At 34.6% G+C, this 12,769-nt stretch overlaps 1 protein-coding gene across 4 annotated transcripts in view; it reads right to left on the bottom strand.

Moving 5' to 3' along the window:
- Dg (Dystroglycan) overlaps positions 1–12,769 on the bottom strand; it is a 38,629-nt gene that overhangs the window by 5,582 nt on the left and 20,278 nt on the right. For 2 of the 4 annotated variants that reach the window (XM_066300367.1, XM_066300376.1), the window contains exons 2-5: positions 10,181–10,229; positions 739–990; positions 384–680; positions 34–331 (exon numbers count right to left, since the gene is read on the bottom strand). In XM_066300367.1, the coding sequence (XP_066156464.1) occupies positions 34–331; positions 384–680; positions 739–963 (820 nt within the window). In that variant the 5' untranslated portion in view covers positions 964–990; positions 10,181–10,229. Of the gene's footprint in view, positions 1–33; positions 332–383; positions 681–738; positions 991–10,180; positions 10,230–12,554; positions 12,727–12,769 lie in introns of those variants that run through there. The other 2 variants (XM_066300384.1, XM_066300391.1) reach the window with 2 other exon arrangements.

Here is a 12,769-nt window from a genome sequence, read left to right as displayed (position 1 = left end):
ACCTAATCAATAATCGAAAGGGAATTTATATACCATAATCCTCAACAACTTCTCTTTTGCTTCTCCCCACAGGCTTGGTTTCAGTCTTGACTCTCCAGCCGATTAAGGGCAGCCTTAGAACCTCTGTAATGGTACCATCCTTGGCCTGTTGCTTCAAATTGTGGATAAGTGGCACCATAGACTCCCAGAGTCTTCCATCACATCCCACCAGAACTTCCAAATATGAAGCAGATTTAGAAGATTTTACTTGGATGTTTCCAGGGCCGGCCATCACCACTGAACTATCGGTAATATCATCTATATCATATTGCGGCTTCAATGTAAAGGCACTCTGAAAAAAATTTTCATGTAATTATTATTATTTCTAGATAATTCAGACTAACATGGGGCAGTCTAAAATACTTGGCAACATTGTTCACAGCAATAGCTCTTTGCTTTGGTTTAACAGCCCTCAGGTTCTTGCCTAAAAGAAGGGTAAGTACGGTGTTGTCTTCGTTTGAGTTGCACTTCCTGGTCGTTGCAGAGCTGTCGTTACTGACTACCTGGATAATGATGCTTTGTCCTATAGCATCTTTCGATGCTACGTTGATATGTAAAGTTTCTTCGTCCCCAGGTAAAGGTATACCCCAGAATGTGCCAGTCTTTTTGTTAAAGATCAGCCAATGTGGAAGACTTTTGGCCTGGATTAAAGATGGAGAACAATGAAGGAGACTGCCACAAAGATGCCTCTAAACTTACAATGAGGCCTTGATTAATTTGCGTGTTGGGCAAGGCCAAATGGAACAACTTTCCAACAACAGCCTCATGATGGTTTTTAGTTAACTCTATTCTAGGAGGTTGTACTGGCTGGGCTACTTCCAAGTCGTCAGTCAAGTCAAATGTGAATCCATCTTCACGGATGCTGCAAAGCGCTGCTTTCCAGACCAACGTGAAAAGCAGCGACTTCCATGCTTGCAGGAACATTGTACAGGTTCACTTTTACCACATTATCTGCAAGAAAAATGGTAATTTACGTAAACTGCGAGGACGGGCCTGAACAAATTCTTCCACCATTAAATATTGATCAGGCAGTTTTTATTTTCTGAAGGAAAAATATGTATATTGTGAAATATTCATTCGATCCTGATGCCAGGGGTATAACATAAATTATAAATTAAAGGCCAGGATTACGTTTCAAGCTCCGCATGTTCCCACTTTGATATTCCGCGGCTATTGGAAAATTTCATTAAGGACTAATATATCTGAAAGCTTCAATGTTTTCTGCCATGCTGTAAATACCATCAGGCACCTGGGACAAATTTTAATTAATAGCCCAGCAAGTGGATTTTTCGTAAGAATAGTCTGCTTGTGCGGATCAAGCTAGAAATCAGACATAGATAAAAGAGGAAAATCTTCGAAAACATTTTAATTAAATGGGAAAATAATTTTTATGGAAACATGTTGAAAATGATTTTTTTCATTAAAGTGGAAAAGTATTCAGGAAGACACTGAAAAAATGAAAAAACCTGGCTTATAGTAATACAGGTATGTTCTACGCAGCTCCAGGGTGGGGAGATCAAGCTAGGAAGCAAAAATAAGTATTTATTATCGCCGATAAACAAAGAACGAAATTGAACATAAAAAGCGATTTGGGAAAAAATACATTTGGTTTCAAAATATGAGTCAAACTCGAAATATAGAATAAAAGCATAAACGTCTAAACCATTTTTGAAACAAAGAGTGTAAAATTATTTCCTGTCGGTGCGTAAGTGCTCGCTGCCTCACTAATGCCTTTTTCCTCACTAAATTAGAACAAACAAATTTTAATTATAAGGAAAAAATTAAATTTGAATCAAAGTCAAACATAATTTAAAATTTTGATATTCAAATTAAATTCAAGGAAAGGACGCTGAGGAAATAAGCGCACTTACGTACCTGCAGAAAGGGGTTTTACAGTCAAAATTGGTAAGTTTTCTTTTCATTTATTCTATATCCAGCGCATTTTGTTTTGTAAATTTCCTAATTTTTCCTGATTGACCAAAAATGACAAAATATAGAAGATATTACAGGAGTGACAACGAAGATATATATATATATATATATATATATATATATATATTAGTAAGTATTTAGAACTGAACTATTTATACCGGTAATTTAATCCAAAATGATATAGGTAAATTAATCGTGATGTGAAGGGTAATTCAAACTCGTAACATCATTTAATCAAAGAATTTTCAAAAATACAATTAAAAGTCCAGGTCCGTATTTAAAAAAATGAAGTTAATTATGTTTCCCAAATTCCCTAACGTGACATTTAAAATCTAATGCCGCCATCTGATAAAGCAGCAAAAATGCCCATGAGAAAATGAAATTCATTTTAAAAAATTTCTTAATATAATAAAAATAAATAAATAAAAGTTATCGGTGGGAATTTTCGGTAACTTTCGGAAGCAATTGAAATTTTCTAAATTTCACAACGGCATTTCACAAAATTCGAAAACGTCTCTCAATTTAAGCTACCTCGTATCTTTTATGATTTTCGAGATCCCAATGGGGAGCAGCGAATACGAACTACCTTGTATACCACAGAACCTGTATACATCCATGTATGAAACCAATGAAAATGTGACACTTGAATAGGAATTATTGAGTCGACTGGCACTAGTGATTCAAGTATCTTTAAATTAGCCAGGAAATATGTATGGAAAGTGGTTTTTGTCACGCTAGTACCATCGCTGATCAATGCGAAAATCTGTAAAATTTAAGGATTCAATAACATTCCACAGAGAAGTGGGATGTTCTTGAATCCTTAAATTTAGACACAAAGATTATTACCAAATGCCCTAAATTGTCCCGATCGATGCAATATCCTGATAAATTCCAGCCCAAATCGAAACTAATCACCCAGACATGCAAAACCATCATCTCCGATTAATTTCCTGCACTTGCATACTTTAAAACGATCCCGTCATTTAGCAAGCCAGACAGACGATTTGCAGATACGTTGATACAAGCAAATTGAATGGCATAGCCAATTAATTAGGACTCGTCTACAGGAGACAGGACCACCCGAGGATTCGGTAGATTGACACTAAACAAACTTTGCTTGAATATGTTTGATCGCATGATAAGATTTTTATTTGCAAAATTAACACACAGAATGAATCAATCAATCACTATCGGTTATTGGCATCCCGCTTCGGAATGGGTCAACAGCTTGGTAAAAATCCAAAAATATGAAATCTAAACGCAGGAGCTCGGTCTTCATTACAGGCATCTCATTGAGAATGTCAATGTTTGATAAACCTTGGCCTGTGTTTAGAAGAACGTTTTAATGACCTCAGATTGCAGTAGCTGCAGGCGTATAGACTCAAAAAGAGGTCAATAAGTTAATGTCAATAAAACGAGTTTCATTTTGATAAGAACGTGAGCATGTATAAAGGGGGCATTATTGTGTTGCAACATCTGACCTTGTACACGTGTAAGTGACAAAAACTCAGTCCTAGAAAGCGAAAGTGTAGGGAGGAGGTGCCAGGGAGGCACATTCCTGGACTAATTCGACACAGCATGAAACATCGACAATATTAAAGATTAAGAAGATTTTTAGAGGTGTTGCAGAAGAATCAGGGGAGAAAGATATATCTGAAGAACACCGCGAGGATATAGAAACTGGGGATGTAGAACCTGAAGAATAAATTAAGACCATGCGAGATGCATAATAATCGTTTGTGTGTGGAGCGAAACGTAAAGCAAATCGTGAAGAATTTGAATGAGGAAGCAGAAGCCCGACAACGTTCCGAGGAAGAAGCGGAGATAGAGACCTGTTGATTGGTTTATGGGAAAATATAGAAGATCGGCCGGCAAATTCTTGACATTTTTAAAGACATAAAAGTATTTATATTGAAGAAACAGCTTTAACATCACCCTCACAGTTATCCGATGATCCCACGTGAGATTGTCCTGCTCTCAAAAACTTGACTGTCCTCTTTTTTTCCTTTCTAGCAGGTTCAAGTACATTTCAGAAAAATCTTTACGTGCCATATTTTTTTTGGTTTAAATAGATGTGTGGCGTAAAAAAAACGACATTTTTGTATATATTTTTTGCAACAATAGGTATTTCTGATTATCTTTGAAAAAAAAAACATTTTACCATAAGTGGTAATTTGAACACTTTCCAGGAGATTTTTTTTAAAATTTATATTAAGGAGTTCTAAAATCCTACGAATCCTACTAGTATTAGATCATCAATTTCATTACGAGTTATTTCTGTCCGGTTATAAACTAAATTTGATGAACTGGATATCTTTATCGCCTGGATTTTTCGCACTGAAAATAAATGAAACATTTTTTCTGGAAATGTTTGTTTATCTCTAAAACAGCGTTCTCCGAATTTATTTCCAGATCAGAGGTGTAACTCTGTAGACTAAAATATTCAAAAACCACTTTTTTTTAATGGACACTTCTATAGCCACGGGGTTTAGGAAAAAGGAAAAACTTTTCCAGAAATGTTAATATGCTCGACACTTTACTGCGGCAATAAAGAAGTGCAATTAGGAAAAGTTTAGTACTAGAAAACTTTACCAAACTGAGACAATGATTTATGTGGTAAACGTTTTATACTCTGTAAACTCTACAGAAGATTTGTGTGTCTTTGAAGTTAACTGTAAATATAATTCGCAAGTTAATGACAAACATACATTCGTAAATCTTGGTTTATTTATAATTGATAAAAGTTTAAATTGAAAAATCCAGTGGTTTCTTTACAGTCGGTTTAGTAATTTGATGACTTCGGGGATGAGCAACTGTAAAACCAACTGAACGTATTTGATTATCGTCATCTTAGTGAGAAATCTGCGTAATTTGTTTTATTTTTCGAACTGTCTCGACGTCACTTGTTAGTATCTTGGGAAAGATACAGGGTGATTCATTGAGATTAGGACATGGTGAAGCCCGAGGTAGGGGACTCCAAAATATGACGATTGGACCCAATATACCTTATACCAAAGTTGCGTGTTTCAGACTTGCAGGGTGTTAAAAATTGAATTTTTATTTTTAAATTTCTTAATACGTTTTTCTATAGAAAAATTGGGGTCCTTAGGTGTGTAAGCGGTCAAGGAGGAATTTTAATCTAATTTTTACGTAGCACTTGGAGGGTGCTTGATGCAACCCACCGCTTTGAGATATATGCTTATATGTTTTATGAGTCAACTAAGCTCAAATTCTACTTAATATAATGAAAAAATGTTCGTTTTTAGAGCAAAACGGTATTGTCCTTTAATTCCGATATCTCTCTTCGTTTGCGAGATTTTTTACCCACAAGCTATTTCGTCATACTTTTTCAAATCCTTAATGAATTAAACATTTTAAATTAATTAAAATATAAAATTTCTCAATCATTAAAAAAATGAAAAACCATTAACAAATGAAAAACAAGTCTTAGCGTAAAATTCATTTGAGTAAAAACACAAATCATATCGCGTATATCACTAAGGGAACGGACGACGCGACACGAATCGACTTATAGGTGAAAATCTCGTAAACGAAGTGAGATACGGGGATTGAACCTTTTTTGAATAGAAATAGACAGTTTTTCATTATATTGAATAGAGTTTGGTCTTGGTCGCACCCATAAAAAAATGTGATCAAATATACCGAAGCGGTGGGTAGAAACTAGCGCCTTCTAGGGGCCATGTACAAATTGGATCAAAATTCTTATTTGGCATCTTACATAGTCTAAATATACCAAACATAGAGTTGATGCTATGAAAAGACAAAAAATTATTAAAGAACTTTAAAATATAATTTTAATCTTTAACACCCTGTAATATTGAAACGGGCAACATGGACATAAGGTTTGTTGAGTCCAATCGTCATATTTTGCCCCCCCTATCTCGGGGTTTTTCATGTTCCGTTCTCAATGAATCACCCTGTACAATATCATAAGTTGTCATTAAACGTTTTGTTATGCTCTAAATACATCGAAAATTTCCGGTTTTAAACGTTATTCTCAAATAACATTACGTAGGTTTAAATCTCTTCTAGTCTATTGTTTACATCAGGAAAAACGCACTTCAATTTCTCAGAAATATTCAATTCATACACACATTTTCCGAATTGGATCTAGAGAGTAAATCGCGTTAAGTTATATTAAGTCAGAGTGCTCCGCTCACCTAAAACTTTTTAAAAATGCTCCTAAAAATTAAAACCAGTTCAAGTTAACGTTTTAAATGTTGGAGATTGAATTTTAATTAATTACATGCTCGTAAACCTAATGATAAATCTGTTTAAATGAACGCCATAAACACTTATATTCACTATATGTAAATTTGCGGTGCAAATTAAGATGATGATTCAATCTTGGGTCAATGCTATATTAGGTCAAATTAAGTCAGAGTTTTCAGAAATAGCTGCAATTTCATTAGACACATTTTTAAACCTTAAACAGTGACTCGGTTTCGATCAAAACTTGAAATGTTAGAGAACTCGAGCTTTAATTTTGTTCAAATAAATGCCAACAAAGATGTTCTTGAATTCTCAGCTTTTTAAATCAATTTGAGGACACGACAGGAATTTTCCGCTCCAAATCAGTCTCAACGATTCAATTTCAAACAGTGTTGGACAACTCACTGATTTTGAGTTTCTGGCCCTCGTACTCCATATCAGAGTTAATTTTTACTTAATTAATCCAGTGCCGAGCTGAATTTCGTTTCTGCATCCGTTATTTCATTTTCAAGTAGTTTGCCAATGCGCTTTATTCTAATTTTAATTCTAATTCTGTCTATTCGGAGTAAAACGTACCGGAATTTTGGAAGGAAGAAAAAGTAATTCCAATATTTGAAGAGGATGAAATAAGTAATATAACTGGCCTAAATATAATTTGAATCGTTTTTGTATAAAAGTAAATCATCCTGCATGCGAGAATCTGTGATAGCATTGGTCAAATTGATCTGGAGTCGAATTCGGCTATAACGAACCTTCAAGGAACGTGGCTTGTTACATACGGAGGTTCGTTATAGGCGACAAAGGAAAAAGCTTGTTGGTTCAAAATTTTTGTTTTGATGCCAAAGTATACAACTTCTCCTTGTAGTAAATAGGTATATATTAAATGAGAAAAAGAACAACAAAAATCTAAAATGGAATCGAAGTTGGGGTAGAACAGAAGTCCGTAATTTGACTTTGCACCTTGCGGTTTTTCAATACCTCTTCAGTTATTTTGTTTTTCAAAGTATTGTCGCGTTTCAAAAGTTTTCATTTTCTGGATAAGTCATCTGTACATAATACGCAACGATTTTCAGAGCAGAAAGGGCCTCTTAAGCTGTGGGCATTAAAATTTCATCATTCCCTTAAACTTCCTACCGATCACTCAAACACTTTTTATATCGATCATTGGCAGTTATTTGAACAATCTCAATATCATTTAGAAAATCAACTACTTCCATAAGTTCATCATCAATCATGTTATATTCATTTAAGACGATTTCCTCAAAATCAGAAATGTGCTTAAATTTCCAGCAGCGTCTCCCGACGGTTCGTCATAACCGACCTTAAAGCTCGAGAAAATAATGCATAAGGTACGTTGTAACTGAGTGTTCTTTATATCCAAGTTTTTTTATAACCGAATAAAAATTTAAGTAATATGAAATAAAAATCAAAATTAGCTTTATAAGAACTTCCACGTGTCATTGTTGTTCATTCGTTCTAACCGGGGGTGCATCACAGCCGAGTTCTACTGTGGTTTAGAAGGCTTTTAACAGGATAGGTTTGACTGAGATTATTATTTACGTGTCAAAGAGAAAAAAAAAGAAAAAGGAGGTTAATGTGTGCATTGCATTTATCATAATTTCCGTTGCAATTAAACTAAAACTAAAATTAACATCGAAACCTTTTACACCTGATTCTGGTGTCCTTCAAGGGTCAAACTTGGTCTCTCTTGTTTTGCTGTCGATGATTCACCAAATGGGGAAAGATAGAGTTTTCGCTTAGGGATTCATTAATGAGAACGACTGTAAGCTTTTCGTTAACATCTCTTGGCACGAGGATGCTATTGAGTTCAAGTTTTGTCCGGACATTAATTTGGAATTAGATTGTTTCGTGGAAATTTAATCTTTAAACCAAGTTCATGATTCATGTCAAAAAGGTGAAAAATACTGACTAGATTTCCTGTTTCTACTGACAATTCAGCATGTCCTCCTGTTGCCCCATAAATATACACACAAATTTTACAATTTGGTGAGGCAATTCTAGTCTTTCGATCATCCTATGAGGTAGCAAGATAAGCTCGCGAATTCCGCCATCAAATTATTAACTAAAATTCCGGAAATTCAATGCACCAATTTTTCTCGTGATGTCTCAATTCGAGAAGTCACAGGAAAGACCGTGCAAAAAACTCAGTTTCGTCTATAAAGACGATCACTGAGATAGTAATGAAAAGCTGTCTCAAAAAACTCATACTTGTACGAACCAAAATGAGCGATGATCTAGCCTTAGAAACATTACAACTCAAGGAAAGGCATTACGGCTCAAGATAATCGATCAATGTACCTAAATAAGTAATATTACCTACAGCGAAAAGTCAAACACACGCCTTGCTTTGTATAATATGGATCCGGATATCTACATAAAGGGGAATTTATAGGAGGATGTTTCAGGATTTAGAAGCAAGTGGAAAATCGATTCGAACTTGTGAGGAATCGGGGAGAGTTTATGGAAAATTTTTATTTCATTCTTGATTACGAATTCACATCAGTTTTGGCATAACATCCTGTACGGTGTGATCATTTTATTTTAATAACATTTAGTGTTGAAATAACTTTTCTGTTTTGAAAGATACCGGTATGCAACATCAGTCGTTCTTCAAGGTTTTTTTCACACATTTTTTGTAAATTTAAAATAAATCCTCATAACTGCCAAATTTTGACGTTTATTGGCGCAACTTGTATTTTTTTATGGAACATCTTGCATATTTTCTCATTTTTGTGTTCCGGGGAAAATTCTAATCACATTTTATGTGGCAGTTAGTATATCTATCTCTTACCGTTAGCGTAGCATGCCAATTTAAAAATTCAAAATAGTTTTCGTATTGTACAGGTGGCCTCCAACTTAAGTGGTTTTTAATTAAAATTAAAATAAAATTTTTATCTAAAATTAAAGTGCCTCGATGTTGGATTTTTTTCTTTTTGGCACATGTGCAGAGTAAAGTTTACAAAACTCCATGCAATGAGATTCGAGAGTCAAAACAGAAACCAGAAATTCTCATTAATTCTCTGAGAGAAACTATTAACGTTTATCAAATATGCGTTGTACACGTAACAGACGTGCAATAAAAGAATAAGTTTGTGATATTCTGAGGAAAAATCTCCTCAATCCCGTGTCGTAACTTACTATTATTTGTGAAAGGCAAATCGCAAACTCTAACAAGGCCGTTTTATTGGAAATTATTCTCAATTTTTGAAGTCGTCTGCTAAGCTAATGCTAAGAGACCGACGTACCTAGTGTTACGTAAAATATGTTTACAATTTTATCAAAAACACGAAAATGCGAAAATATATAGGATGTTTTATTTTAAAAAATGCAACTTACGTCAATAAATGTCAAAATTTGACAGTTACGGAAATTCATTTTGAATTTATAAAAAAACCTGTAGGAAAGTCCTAGAGAGCAGTCTTTGTCGCGTACCGACATTTTTAAAAACGAAAAAGTGATTGCAAAATGAATTGTTACCTAATGATCACCCCGGATACTTCGGCGATTTCCCTACAACGTAATTTACTTGTGGAGATGTGTTCTATCAAGGGTTGGTCTCGGGCAATTCCAACACGTGTCGGCCCTAAAATCAATTATCACAAACCTGAATGAACGTTGTCCCAAAATTATTACCCAGCACGTAGATAATGGCCATTACGCAGCAATTTCCTTGAATGTATGGTCTTAATGGCCAAATTAATTAATAGTTATCAAGTATACTAGAGGAATAGTTTTTCGCTTTAAAAACCATCTAAAATCATTTAATTTATGGCCGAGGAACAACCAGAGTCCTGCCTCGAACTCACCTAGTAAAAGGATCTCGTAATTACATCCAATGCTCCTTTCAGGCTATTAAAGCAAAAGCACGTTTAAAAGCTTTGAGCTTTTCCCTGAGAGATTTGTTTTTTAATTTTAAAATTTTATTTAAAATTCGAAAATGTTCGAGGATTCTTACCATTTGCGTTGCTGATTGTTCGTAGTGGGCAAGTTGGGGCTGCGGAGTTCTGAAAATTGGAGAATAAAATTACGAATTTTGTCTGCTAATCAGAAATTTAAATGTCAGAGAATTCGCTCTCCGGAAATGGCTTTAAAAGTCTCCGTCGGAAAGTTAAGTGCTTTGCCAAGCACTTCCACAATAATTAACTTAAAAGGCATTGTCGCAGAAACACTCGGAACTTGCTTGGGGGTGGTTTTCCGCTAGATTGGGTCCAATTAAGTGACCCAAAGGGAGTTTCAAGCAAACTTTTTTGACTTTAGAAAAACACTGCGATTCTTGAACATTCGCGAACCACCCAGAAGTCCAAAAGTCCTATAAGGAACGTTCTTGGAGAACACACAGCGATATTTTAAAGTTTTATTTTCGTTCTGTTGATCCTGAAATATACCTGGCTACCCGCAAACATAAAACTAAATATTCGTGGTAATAAAGTTGCTCTGCGGAGTAGTTGAAGCGAAAATAGCGATTGAAACGTGAACTATATGAGCGATTTGATATGCCATTCGATCCAGTTTCCTTAAAAGTAATATTACGTTAAGTATGGCTTTACAATGGATTAGTTTGTTGGGTTTTCGTATGAGCTGAATGGGGGTTGTTGGAAATAGGGGTGGAGAACGTAAAACTACGTTGAAAAAAGGAGCCACGAACGATTACAAAGATACTTTGATTCAAATTCGGATCTACCTAAAAATTGAAACTAAAATTCCACTTCACGTAGAAAATTCCTACATCGCACCGTCGACTTCCTCTCTTTGGAGCTTGAATCATATTGAGAAAAGCTGGAGTGCTATAGCTCAAGAACCAGTTCAATTGTCCATTGGCACCCTATAGTAGAAGTTATTTCGTCTGATTACCATGCGGTTCTAAATTGCCTCCCCTTGTTAATTTTTTAACGTTAACATTAACGTGTTACTTTTTAATTCAAAAGCAGCATTAAATAGGACAAAAAATACTATTTTTTGACGGTTATTTTTTTTTTAATGTTGTTTACGTCACCGATTGCACAAAATGACCGATTTAAAAAAATTGAAACATGCATGAGGTGACACCTCAAATTAACGGTTTCTCAAAAATACATTCAATAGTGTGTTGTGATTCAAAATCTATCAATTAGTTTTGTAAAGAAAAACAGATACAAATATGATTAAAAATGCAGTACTAATTCGGTTAAATAAATTTTATAAAAATAAAAAAACTCTTTTGGTGATAAGAAATTGTTTGTTCGCGATTTTCTGCTCGCAAACAGTCTTTGGTGATTTTTATCTTTTTGTTATTTTTTTTCTTTAACCAAAGACTGTTTGTGAACACAAAATCGAAAACAAACCAATTTCCCATCAACAAACAAGTTTTCCATTGTTTACGTACGATTTAACTGTGTTTGTAATGCATTCTTTACCAAGTTTACACGCGTTTTTTTCAAAAACCGATCCAATAAATGTTGAATCGCAATACACTATGGAATGTAGTTTAGAAAGACTTTTAATTTGAAACGTCACTAGACCCATGTTTCGATTTTAAAAAATCAGCCATTTTATACCGGAAACGTAAGCAATATTTAAAAAAATAAAGAAACATGAAAAGTTTAACTGATTTTGACCAACTTACGAGTATTAAGGGAGTACAAAATCGGTTACAGATTACCGTTATCTCAATCTGCACGCACTAGTGGAAAGGTACAAAATCACTACTATCAGTTACACAACGGAACTAATGATTGCCAGGGAGTTTAATTAACTAAGAAGCCGTAGTAGGGAAACCAAAGGATTCAAAATACTATTAAAATGCACCAAAAATTACAATAATCTATCAATATTGGGAAAGTACACAATCAGTTATAAAATTGTACTCGATTTCTTTATCCATTTCAAGAAATCGCATGACAAATAAGAGACTGCTTAATATTAAAAGATTGATAAGAAGTTTGATTAATTTGGAGTGTGATGATGTGAACTACTGGAAGTAATAACTGCTCCGAATGTCCATTATTTATCATTATTTAAGGGAACTCACAAGATTTAGATAAGAACATCGCAAGGTAAACTTGGATGATAACACTGATTTTTGAAGAATTTGCGACAGTATAAACGAAAGAAAAATTTTAATAAAATTCCCTATAGTTTAAGGTTGAAACTTAAAAAAACAATTATTTTGCAACTTCTTCCCAATTTTGTGATTTCCTTCGTTCCGTTTCTATAGATTTTCGGCTAGCAACTTCGAGCTTCCCGCCATAAGGGATACTCGAATTACAAGAATTTCGAATCTTCGAAAGCTTCATAAACGACAGTCCAGAAGAAGATCTACCACCACCCATCCTTCGCATTAAATAACTTACACTTATGCTAGAAGGTACCTGCACTGGAATGAAAAATGAACACTGAAGAATTCACATAACCCGCGAAATTGTATTTGCAACCATTAAATGAAATTAATTCCTATCGTCACGATGTCACGGTCAGACTATTACAGCGAAAACGAATTCGCACAGCATTTGAGAGTCAAATGTCACATTTCCCCATGGGATGGCCTGCACGCTACCCAGATACATAC

Source organism: Euwallacea fornicatus, chromosome 2 (genome assembly GCF_040115645.1).
Source record: "Euwallacea fornicatus isolate EFF26 chromosome 2, ASM4011564v1, whole genome shotgun sequence".
Classification (NCBI taxonomy): domain Eukaryota; kingdom Metazoa; phylum Arthropoda; class Insecta; order Coleoptera; family Curculionidae; genus Euwallacea; species Euwallacea fornicatus.
The sequence above is the reverse complement of the archived record's forward strand: the minus strand, read 5'-3'. Positions and strand labels throughout refer to the sequence as shown.